The sequence below is a fragment of the Podarcis melisellensis genome (genome assembly GCF_964234715.1).
Source record: "Podarcis melisellensis genome assembly, chromosome: Z".
In the NCBI taxonomy this organism is placed as follows: Eukaryota; Metazoa; Chordata; class Lepidosauria; order Squamata; family Lacertidae; genus Podarcis; species Podarcis melisellensis.
The window spans coordinates 9,795,018-9,807,245 of NC_138547.1; the positions used below are offsets into that span (position 1 = coordinate 9,795,018).

General features: G+C 47.6%; 1 protein-coding gene across 11 annotated transcripts in view; it reads right to left on the reverse strand.

Annotated features, from left to right (window-relative positions):
* The window catches only part of KCNT1 (potassium sodium-activated channel subfamily T member 1), a 214,884-nt gene that overhangs the window by 25,726 nt on the left and 176,930 nt on the right, over positions 1-12,228 (reverse strand). For all 11 annotated transcript variants that reach the window (XM_081896321.1, XM_081896325.1, XM_081896324.1 and 8 more), the window contains 3 exons: positions 7,027-7,243; positions 2,807-2,912; positions 897-1,069 (listed from right to left, as the gene is read on the reverse strand). In XM_081896321.1, the coding sequence (XP_081752447.1) occupies positions 897-1,069; positions 2,807-2,912; positions 7,027-7,243 (496 nt within the window). The remainder of the gene's footprint in view (positions 1-896; positions 1,070-2,806; positions 2,913-7,026; positions 7,244-12,228) is intronic.

Genomic DNA, 12,228 nt, shown 5'->3' on the forward strand with positions numbered 1-12,228 from the left:
AATACGTCAAGGACCACCTCTCCCCACATGAACAGACCCAGATCCTGGTATTGCCATCTGAGGCATTTCTCTGTGTGCTGCTACCATGGAGAGGTCTGGAGGGTGACAACACAGAACCGGCCTTCCCAGCGGTAGCTCCCCAACTTGTGGAATGCTCTCCACAGGGAAGCTCGCTTGGTGCCATCTTCATTTTCAGATATGAGACATTCCTTTTTACCTGGGTGTTTGGCCCTTAATTTGAAGGTTTTCAATTACTTGTGGCCTCTTTTAGAAGGCAGGATCCATAAGACTGACCTTTATTTGTTTAGGTGTTGTGTTTGTGTGTGTGTGTGTGTGTAATTCGTGTTTGTAAATTGTAGTAGTGTTTGTGCACTGTGCTTGTAAGTCACTTTTGTGAGTAAAGCAACTGTTATGTACTGAAGTTCTCACCCTGGGCCAGCAGGGGGATACTGTAGATAGTTTTCACTCAGGTCCACATATGCAAATAAGGGATCAAAAGTGACGTTCAGTGATTGAATAGTTACAGAAAGTTGTTACAGTTACGTTGTACTGGAGCTCTATATAAACAGGCTGGCTGAACCCTTCAGTTCAGTTCTGGCCTATGAATAAACAAGAGCTGTTTGAAGAATCGCTGTGATATGTTCACCCACAACTTAACAGCAACAGTATCATCGCGTACAACACCAGCAGAAGCAGTCTGAGTAGGAAGAATTTCAGAGCAGAGCATACCACCATCTTTCTTAATCACTCTCTGAGCATCGGCTTTAGGTAGAGCCTTTCCCCTAAAATCCTACTTTTCTATTTACAGGGAGTGTGTAGGGTGTGGGGCTCTGATGTAGCCCCAGTATATTTGTATGTTTGTGTGTATATATGAGCTGGAGCGGGGAAGTACTTACTTGTTGTCAAGCAACAGTACGATGGGGTTTAGCTCTTTCCGTGACCGGTAGTAGGCGCGGAGAGGAACAATGAAGTTGTACAAGCCGTTCCCAGCCGTCTCTGCTGACACAATGATCAACTTGTTCTTAAAGCCGTAGGCTTTGGCGTCTTCATAACTGTTGTGCCTGCAGCCCTGGAAAGATGCCGGGAAATGTTTTATTTTACACTTCCTGGCTGGTGCTCAATAATGGGCCAATGTCACCTATTCTCCCCATAAGAAGATAAGAAGAGCCTTGCTGGAGCACGTCGGTGACCCAACTAGCCTAGCATCTATTCTCACAGTAGACAACCAGATGCCCCAGTGGGAAACTTGCAGGTAGGACCCAGTCACAAGAGGTTGTGGTCCTCCTGTGGTTTCCAGGAACTGGGATTAAGATGCACTGCTGCCTCTGAGAATGAAGGGAGGGAGAACGCAGCCACCAAGGTTAAAAATCCTTCACAACAAGGTGATAAAAGCAGCTGCAGCAAGCAGGGCAGTTGGTAAACTAAACCACTTTCCCAACAGAATTATCCTCCCTCCCACAGTAACCATTTCCAACTCTCCTGGATATGAAGGAACCACAAAGGAACAGCCAACTGAGAGGATGAAATGAACAGGAAGATGGATGAAGTAGGAAGAAGAGAAGAGCCCCCACGTGAACAAGATGGGGGCAGGGAAGCTGCTTAGATGCAAGAGCTGGGGGGGGGGGAGAGAGAAACAAAATCTCCAGCTGTTTCACTTTTATCAGCTGCCAATGTACCAGATGTTTCCACTTTATAGAGAAACCCTGCTGGCCATTCCAACAGTTCCTCCACCATCAGAGACGGTTTGTGTGGCTTTGTAGAAAGCCCAGCCCAGGTAGCAGCTTGTGTACATATCTGCATCTCCAAAGCTCCCATTCCTACAACCCCCTGGACATTTTGTTTAGCCTGAAGTAGCTAAGCTCTTGCTCTCTAGACACTGCTGAACTACAGCTCCCATCAGCCCTTGGCAGAATGGGCAAAAGTCACAGACGATGGGAGTTGTTAGTTCAGCAATATGCAAAGGGCCAGAGGTGAGGCCACCCTGATCTAGACCTTCTCATGCTTCTGATCATTGAGCAGGCACTGCCTGCACGCCTTTGCCACAGTAGGGACTAGAAACCTTAACACAAAATAAAATTGGTGATTTTCAGGAAATATTTTCAGTTGCTGGTGTTTCTAAATTAACCTTAAAGGGTAAAGGGACCCCTGACCATTAGGTCCAGTCGTGGCCGACTCTGGGGTTGCGGCGCTCATCTCGCTTTATTGGCTGAGGGAGCTGGTGTACAGCTTCTGGGTCATGTGGCCAACATGACTAAGCTGTTTCTGGCAAAGCAGAGCAGCGCACGGAAACGCCGTTTACCTTCCCACTGGAGCGGTCCCTATTTATCTACTTGTACTTTGTGCTTTTGAACTGCTAGGTTGGCTGGAGCAGGGACCGAGCAACGGGAACTCACCCTGTCACGGGGATTCGAACCGCCGGCCTTCTGATCGGCAAGTCCTAGGCTCTGTGGTTTAACTCACAGTGCCTCCTGTGTCCCCTGCACCACCCATGTCCCCTATTAACCTTGGTGCCCCACAAAAGGGTAGAAAAAGAAAGAACCTGTTCAGAAATGCATGCCTTCCAATATGAAGTGGCCCCAAACTGGAACACCATTTTCTGGGGCTGCACTCCTTCACAAGTCATGCAACACAAGATACCCCCCCCAGTGCTTTTTTTGGGCACAGCACCCATAAATGATTGTTTTGGGCTGCCATGTCCAAAATAATGTGCAACCCTAAGTTGTGCAAGATTACAGTGGGCATTTGGGCTGCTGTCCTCTCACAAGAAGGGGCAGTTGACAGATATGGAAATGTGACAGGTCCTTACCTTATCCAAGCGCAAGCAGCAGAATGGAGCTTTAACGGGCAAAAGGTGGCATAATGTGGGAGAGCTTCCAATGTAGGGAGAGTTGGGAGGGTAGCCTTTCACATACCTGTAGAACAAGGGGGAAGTGGTCAGGATTTGGCCCACCATTTTGTTTGTTGTGGTTTTCCATTTCCACACACAATGCCCCTTGCAATGGGGAATTCCAGAAAATGTAAAATGGTTGCAGCAAGCCCAACAGTATACTCTCCAACATTTCTCCAATGAAAATAGGGACATCCTATTCCATAATAAAATAAATACTAATAATTTTACTATTTATACCTAAACCATCTGACTGGGTTGCCCCAGACACTCTGGGTGGCTTCCAACATATATAAAAGCACAATAAAACATCAAACATTTAAAAACTTCCCCATATGTGGCTGCCTTCGGATGGCTTTGGGGGTCAGATAACTCCATACCCTCCAACATTTCTCTGATGAAAATAAGGACATCCTACCACACCTTATAACATTTCTCAGATGAAAATAAGGAAAAGCAGGACATTCCGAGATCAAATCCAGACCAGGATTTCAGAATACTTTGAGTCCACCCCAGGCAGTCCCTAAGGTACCCCTGACCTAAGTTGTCCAGGGCTTTGTAAATTTATACAAGGACCTCGAGCCTGGCTTGGTAGTAGATGGGCAGCTAATACGGATGTTTTAACAATTGCATCACATGTTGTCAGTCAGATGCCCCCACCAGTGTTCTGGCCACTGCATTCTGCACGAGCTGTGGCTTCGAAACCAGGCCCTAGGGCAGCCCCACAGAGAGTGCATTGCAGTAACCAAGCCTTGAAGTTTCCAAGGCATGGACTACAGTGTTCAAGCAAGGCTATTGTATATAGTAGATGCATTTGATGAACACTTTATCCTAATTACTGGATGCATTTTATGTCTGGAGCATCACAAAATAAGGAGAAATGCAAACTTCAAGAGAGAGCTGCATTTCAGGTTATGTGTTGGAAGCACAAATTAGGTAGATTCACATCACACTGTGCAACAAATTGAATTTCTTTCCCCATCCTCTATTCCATGGGTAGGCTAACTAAGGCCCGGGGGCCGAATCCGGCCCAATTGCCTTTTAAATCTGGCCCGTGGATGGTCCTGGAATCAGCGTGTTTTTACATGAGTAGAATGTGCCCTTTCATTTAAAATGCATCTCTGGGTTATTTGTGGGGCATAGGAATTTGTTCATTTCTTTTTCTTCAAAATATAGTCTGGCCCCCCAGAAGGTCTGGGAGACAGTAGACTGCCCCCTGCTGAAAAAATTTCCTGACCCCTGCTATCCTCAACCACCTTCTGCCACCTGCATACACATACCTTCCAGGTGCCCCTATTTTCCAGGGACAGTCCTGGAATCACAGAAGCCATTTTGGTTTCTGATTTGATCCTGGAATGTCCCAGTTTGCCTTTTCTGCCCCCCCCCATGTCTGTCTGTTTGTGGTGTGTTTGTTTGTGTGTAGGTGCAAACACGGAGTCCTGTTTATACTGAAAATAAAATTCCTGCACCAAATGAAGGAAATGGCAAATCAATCCCTACAATTTTGAAGCGAAAGGCCAACAATCCACTTTAAATTGTTTCATTGCAATGGTTCAGCAGTGAGTCATTTCTTAGGAAACATTTGGAGTGTTTATTCCTTAACTGTAAATGGAGTCTTGCTCTGTCTACTGAGAAGTAAGTCCCACTGTATTCAATGGAGCTCACGCCGAGATAACTGGGTAAAGACCCGGCAACCTTACACCACAACCCAAAGTATTTTTTTACTCAGAACTAAGTCCCACTGAGTTCAATAGGATTTCCTCTCTGGTATGTTCCTCATTATTCTCACAGTTTCCGTTCTTGTTCTTATTCTTATTTCTTGTCTTTTTCCTCAAGGCAAAAAAAAAAAAATTTCATTCTGTTTATCTGTGGAAGGTGTTGTACATGACTCCTTCCCTCAAACATTTTTTTCTTTACTTCTGTGAGATAGGTTTGGCAGAGAGGTTGTAACTGGCTCATAGTGACTGATGTAGATGTGCAGACAATGTATTTAGGTGTGAGGAGACCGAACTTGGGAGAAGCTTCCTGATGAAGAATAGAACATCCCTATTTCTATCTGAGAAATGTTGGAGGGGCTACAAAAGTCGGTGTGTATGGTAGGATTGCCATACACCCGGAATTTCCTGGACACATCCAGCCCATGTCAGCAGTGTTGTTTTTGCTGATTTTACTTAGAAATAGCTGGAAAGCGTCCAGTTTTGTTGTTGTTTTTTGCAAAAAACTAATCAGATTTTGGGCAAAACAAAAAGAAGCTCAACAGCTTTTCTGTCCAGATTTTTGCTTTTTGAAATATGGAAACCCTAGTGTTTTTGGTGTTGTTTTTTGAAATGGGGGAAGAGACATTTAACTCAGCCCCATACTAATTTTGCAAAGCATTTATGGAGTGGAGGAGACTCTTGAGAGTCCCATGGACTGCAAGAAGATCAAACCTATCCATTCTTAAGGAAATCAGCCCTGAGTGCTCACTGGAAGGACAGACTGTGAAGCTGAGGCTACAATACTTTGGCCACCTCATGAGAAGAGAAGACTCCCTGGAAAAGACCCTGATGTTGGGAAAGATGGCACAAGGAGAAAGGGGACGACAGAGGACAAGATGATTGGACAGTGTTCTCGAAGCTACCAGCATGAGTTTGACCAAACTGCGGGAGGCAGTTGAAGACAGGAGTGCCTGGCATGCTCTGGTCTCTAAACAACAATAGCAATTTAGCTATTACAAATGTGTCCGGAAGATGGCACTGTGGTGCCACTTTAAGAAAACCATGGCAAAGTCCTTCACCTCCTGCTTGCTCTAGTGAGATCTAGGCAGAAAGGAATGGAATAGAAAGCATGCCACCCAGGAACAGAGCTGAAATGGAGCAGAAAACTGTTAATGGGAGGCTAATTTATGCAAATGGCCCATTAAGTGCAGGAAATAACAATAAATTTGCACGGCAGTGCTTCCACAGAACAGCAAGTTGGCATCTTGCTGGGTCCTTTAATACCCAGAACACCATCCTGGAGGCACTTTCCACTCTGCTGCACTCTAAAAGCCACCCCACTCGTTGTGTGCGTGTGTCTTGGAAGCAGCATGGCTCTAATCTTGGCATTTCAGCAGAGGGATGCAGCAAACGTCCACCAGGACTTGAGAACACCCTGGTCCCAGGTTAAGAACTGTAAGGCAGGGCTGGACTGAATGATTAAAACATACAGTATACTGGCAAGCCTCTGCAATTCTCCGGCCTTTGTCATAGCATCCTGGCATGTTCCTTATGGAGGAATTAAGTGAAGCTGTTGTGCCCCCTGGCGGGTCATGCGCTTCAATGCATTTTAATGCTGCCCAGCTAGCTAGAATGGTCCTTTGTTGTGGGCAAGGGGAAGATAAGAGGAAGACAAAGGGTGACATAAGCTAATGATGTAGAATTCCCCAGAATTAAAATTCCCATGCATGCACAAAACTAATGTGTCAGAAAGAAAGTTGGGCTAAATGCTGCCTTCCTGACATGCTAATTGCCCAAGTGTGGGGAGATATTTAATAAAAAATAGGAGGGGGTGGGGCATACAATCAGTCCAGCCGTCTAATGTTAGATTAGCTTCAACCAGAGCCAGGGCCTTTTCAACTCTGGCTCTGGCCTGGTGGAATGCTCTGTCTCATGAGACCAGGGCCCTGTGGGATCTGATTTCTTTCTGCCTGTAAGACAGAGTTGTTCCACCTAGCCTTTGGCTTAGAATCAGTTTGATTCCCTCCCCCTCTTTCTTTTTCCTTTCTCCTCCTGTGAAGAGGCTGCATCCTAATGTTTTAATGTTGTATTCTAATCTTTTTAAAATTGTATTTTAATCAACTTGTTTTTTATTATTGGTTGTTAGCCACCCTGAGCCCGGTCTTGGCTGGGGAGGGCGGGGTATAAATAAATTGTTGTTGTTGTTGTTGTTAATGTGGTGCAATCCAAGAGCCAGATTTACTACTCTGCTACTTGCAACCAACCCTAAGAAATATATATTTCATTTGTTTGTTGTTAAATGTCTATACTGGATCAGAGGATCACAGGGCAGTTAATAATATAACAACACAGAAATCCACATCGTAGCAACAAACAAGAACAATACTCCCTCACACACAGAGAGTTTAAAAGGCCATAGATATGAACTAACAGCTCACTGACTCGATAACAGTGAGTCCTTCATCATCCGACTGAGTCATCTCGTCCTCGGACTGGTCACTCAGCATGTCACATGGCAAGAGGGAGGAACTGTCGGCCACCTCTAGGACAGGGGCAATACTGGGCCTCCTTTTCCCAGAGCCATTTTCCGCTGGCAAGGTGAGCTTGCTGTTGTTGATGGGGCGGCACTCTGTGTTCTGCAGATCCATGGCCACCGTGCCTGTGGGGACAGAGGGAAGAGGCAGGATCAGGCACTAAAGGCAGCTACTACAGGGAAGCCAATGCTCATATTACACTTAAAAACACACACACACCTATTTTTTAATTTTTGCTCTATATTGCAAGCTGCCTACAGCAAGGGTGAGAAACAGCAGGCCGGACTGTGGCCCGACTGTGGCCCTCCAGGTTACTCAGGCCATGCTCCGCACTGGCCTCGCTTCATACCCAGAGCATTTCTGCCTGGCTGGAATATGCAATTGAACTCTGAACATGCCTCTTGCTTGTCTGGATGTGGGATAGTGTGGGTGTGGGTGTGTAGAGAAATGGGCCCTACTTTAAGAAAGGTCAAAATTGTGTTTGTTGCTCTGCTGACAGGAGCAAGCCAGCAGAAAATCTCACTGTACACATTAGAGTTAACTCTTTATTAGCAAGAACAGGACTTGGTGGAGTGTCAGGCCTAATGAGCACAGGAACTAATCCCTGGTAGGTCTTGCCCCCATGGATCAGGTGCCAAGACTAAAGATCCCTGCCTCCTCACAGCTGTCTATGTATCCTCCTCTTCAGAGTCTATCTTTGCTCCTCTCACTACATGCCTCTTCTAGTTCTGGGAGGTTGGGGGGTGGGAGGAGCTTGTCAGAGCAGGAGGGGGAGACACCCATGACTCTTCACCAGCCAAACTCATCTCTGCCTCTCCAGATTCCACCTCTGCTTCTGCTTCAGTACTGCTCTCTGCCACTGACTCTCCCAGCTCACTAAGCCCTGTTACCCTTTAAGCTAGTGATGCCTCCTCTCCCCACTCTTCTCTTTCTTTCTTCTCATTGTTGTCCTACTACCACTCCATAGGCTCTGAGCCTTCTTCCCTTGGGGATTCCCTAGCTGGTGCCCCCCATTCCTCTGCATCCAACCAGTCCATGAACATCTGCCCATTTTAGCCTCTAGCTCCACCCACCACTGGCATGTTGGAAGGTTCCCCTGAAGGGAATGAGGCCCTCAAACCAAAAACAGATTTCCCACCCCCAGCCTAGAGAGCCTTTACTATTAGGTGACGTAAAAACAACCCAGATAAAGAAGTCCATATAAATAAATAAGACTCCTGCTGGAACAGATTAAAGTTTCACCTAGTCTAGCAACCTGTTTCCTACAGTGGGGTGCCATTGGGGAATCCACAAGCAGAGCTAATAGGCTCCCCACTACCATTTTTGCTCCCCGGCAACTGGTATTCACAGGTATACTGCCTCTGAACATGGAGGTTTTCTTTAGCTGTCATGACTAGAAGCCATGGTCCTGGTCCCCATTGTTGTAGCTCAGGGGCAAAGCATCTGCTTTGGATACAGAAGGTCACAGGGTTGATCCCAGGCTTCTCCAAGTCAGCCTGGGAATGTCATCAGCCTGAAACTCTGGAGAGGCGCTGCTTGTCTGTATTGAGTTGCATAGACCAATGGTCTGATTCAATATAAGTCTGCTCCCTTCCCCCCCCCCAAAAAATCCTTCCATCAGTGCCCCCCTCTCCCCAAAATAAGCTCCTGTGGTGTAAATTTCCCCCCAAATTTATGGTAAGTTGTTTCGGAACATCTAAGGAATCTCTGTACAGTGGTACCTCAGGTTAAATACTTAATTTGTTCCAGAGGTCCATACCTAACCTGAAACCGTTCTTAACCTGAAGCACCACCTTAGCTAATGGGGCCTCCCGCTGCCGCTGTGCTGCCGGAGCACGATTTCTGTTCTCACCCTGAAGCAAAGTTCTTAACCTGAAGCACTATTTCTGGGTTAGCGGAGTCTATAACCTGAAGCGTATGTAACCTGAAAAGTATGTAGCCTGAGGTACCACTGTATATTTATTTATTTATTAATTTATGCCTCACATTTTCTTCAAAGCTGGTGTAAATATTTTCTCCACTCCCTATTTTATCCTCGCTACAACCCTGTGAGGTAAGTTAGGCTGGCAGACAGCGATTATCTCAAGGTCACCCGGGAAGCTTCATCATGGCTGAGTGGAGATTTGAACCAAGGCCTCCCAGGTCCTAGCCAACCATTCTTACCACTGTGACACCACATCGAGCAGGATGGGTCTAAGAAACTCATCCTTTACATATTCGGCAGCACTAACATCTCCAGCAGGTGTGCGCCTGTGTGCCATTTATGCAGATCTGTTTCAGGTAAAATGCAGACTGCTCTTTATTCTGCAAAGCGACGGTAGGTGGCCCTAATTATCTGGATTGCAGTTTGACAGAAAGCAGCATGAAAAGCCCCATCGCGCCTGGACTTCTGGGTAACATCTTTGCTGAGACGGGTGAATCAGGGCTCCATAAGAAGGCCAGCAACAGATTCTAATTGGTGAACCCGAGGAGAGAAAAGGCAGATGATGAGAAGAACGATCTTTGACTCTGTTTGGAGGAGGAGAGCAGGAAGAGAGGGAGGGAGAGCCTTATAATGAGCTAACAGAGTGGGCGGCAGAGAGGCAAGATTGTATAAGGGAGGAATGATTCAGGAAAGGCATAAATAGCACTCCTGTATTTCGCCTGTGGCGCTCTCTCTGCCTTGCGACAAGACAAAGATGCAAGGCGCATATTCAAAGGGCCCTTTCAGCTGGAGGGGAAATGCATAGCCACTGAGGATGAGGCTGTGTATTATGGGCTGCAGCGGTAGCTTGTAATCGTTGGGATCATTGGGATGCCATGCGGGGATGCTGAAGGTAGGGGGAGCCAGAGCCAGTATTGAGCAATTTGGTTTCTTGAGTTGGCAGATGGGTCAGATTGAATGACACCTTTGAGTTCCCTTCCAGAGACTCCATCTCTTAACAGCAGCGCCATGGTATCTATGGTGCCTGGTGGAGCCCAGCAGGGACAGAACCAGAGCCAGTGGCAGGCTGAGCCAACTAATTCAAGCTTGCTCCCGTACTTCTTCCTGCTGAGTTCTACAATAGGGTTACCAGACGTCCCCAGTTCCCAGGGACAGTCCCCGGATTCACCAATCTGTCCCCAGAGAAAATCTGCCCCCGGAATGTCCCCAGATTTTAATTAGGAAGAAGAAGAGTTTGGATTTGATATCCCGCTTTATCACTACCTGAAGGAGTCTCAAAGCAGCTAACATTCTCCTTTCCCTTCCTCCCCCACAACAAACACTCTGTGAGGTGAGTGCGGCTGAGAGACTTCAGAGAAGTGTGACTGGCCCAAGGTCACCCAGCAGCTGCAGGTGGAGGAGCGGAGAAGCGAACCCGGTTCACCAGATTACGAGTCTACCGCTCTTAACCACTATACCACATGGTGTCCCCGGATTTATGCCTGGGGACTTCCGGTGAGGCAACATGGCAGACGCCATGGCAGCAAGCAGCATGGAGGTCCCGGCCACATCAAAGTTCCAGCCAGCCATTCCGTTGGCTGGGGGGGGGGGGGTGATTTAAACCAAGGTGCGAGCCAGAGAGCTTCTTTCTCGCTCGCTTTCTCGATCAATGCTCGCCCCGAACTTGCGCAGAGCTGCCCGCAGCAGAAGAGACCACAGTGCTGAATTTAGGGGTGGGGGTGGTGAGCGAGGCGCTGAGGTGGTGAAAAAGAGGAGGAGGTTAGCGTAGAAAAGAGCTGTGCCATGTTGTGAGACAGAGAGAGAGAGAGAGAGACGGAGTGTGGTGGCAGCTTCTCACGGGAACAAAGAGGTGCAAAAGTGAAGGCTGAGGGGGAAATGGGGAGGGGAGGAAGGCAGGCGGGTGAACAGGCTCCTTTGCTTTTGCTCCCTCCTCTCCCTCTAATGGCCACTGAGGAGATGGTGAGTTTAATGTGGGGTGAGGAAGGCGCTGCGGTGCCCCTTGTCCCCGGCGGTGCCGCCCTGCCTTCCCACTGGGAGTGGGGTGCGGGGGTGGGGTGGGGGTTGAAACGTTCTTGGGAGACGGGGCCTCCTTCACTCCCTCCGCGCATCCTCTGGCACCAGCAGCCTCTCTTGTGAGGAGGGCTGTGTGCAAATCCGCTGTTTGTCCACCTCTGATAACGAGACACCACCACACCAGTTAAATCGCCATAGAGACTGCACTTGCCCTCCCGTGGTCTCCCAGTTATGGGAAGCCGGTGCCTCCTCTGTGTGTTTTAATGCATGATTTCCCAAGACCAGTGTGCACCTTTACTAGATCTCCCCCCCCCAACCAACATCTTTTTTTTGCCGTTTGTGTGTTTGTACATGGGCTTCTCCGCCTGCCTTGTGTCAAGGTGCATGCCTGACAACTTTGGGGTCCCCTCCTCTAAAAAAGGTCAAGAACTCTGGGCAACACTTTCCTAAAATAAAGCATGAAATTCAAAAAATAAAAATAGTGTCCCCGGATTCCTTGGAAAAAAATCTGGTAACCATATTCCACAAGAGCAACACAGAAATTAAGGAAGGGAAGGAAGCAGACAAGCTGTGCCACTTCCTGGACTGGTTATAGGTAAGCAAGCAGGCAGGGGCTGGGGCTGGTTGAGAATGATGGGGCAACATCCTCCCTGAATGTTTAAACATCACACTGAGGTCCAGCACCAAGGGCCTTCTGGCAGTTCCCTCACTGCGAGAAGCCAAGTTACAGGGAACCAGGCAGAGGGCCTTCTTGGTAGTGGCACCAGCGCTGTGTAACACTCTCCCATCAGATGTCAAAGAGATAAACAACAAATTGACTTTTAGAAGACATCTGCAGGAAGCCCTGTTTAGGGAAGTATTTAATGTTTGAAGTTTTATTCTGTTTTTAGTACAGTGGTACCTTGGGTTAAGTACTTAATTCGTTCCGGAGGTCCGTATTTAACCTGAAACTGTTCTTAACCTGAAGCACCACTTTAGCTAATGGGGCCTCCTGCTGCCACCGCGCTGCCGGAGCACAATTTCTGTTCTCATCCTGGAGCAAAGTTCTTAACCTGAAGCACTATTTCTGGGTTAGCGAAGTCTGTAACCTGAAGCGTATGTAACCCGAGGTACCACTGTATTCTGTTGGAAGCCGCCCAGAGTAGCTGGGGAAGCCCAGGCAGATGGGCAGGG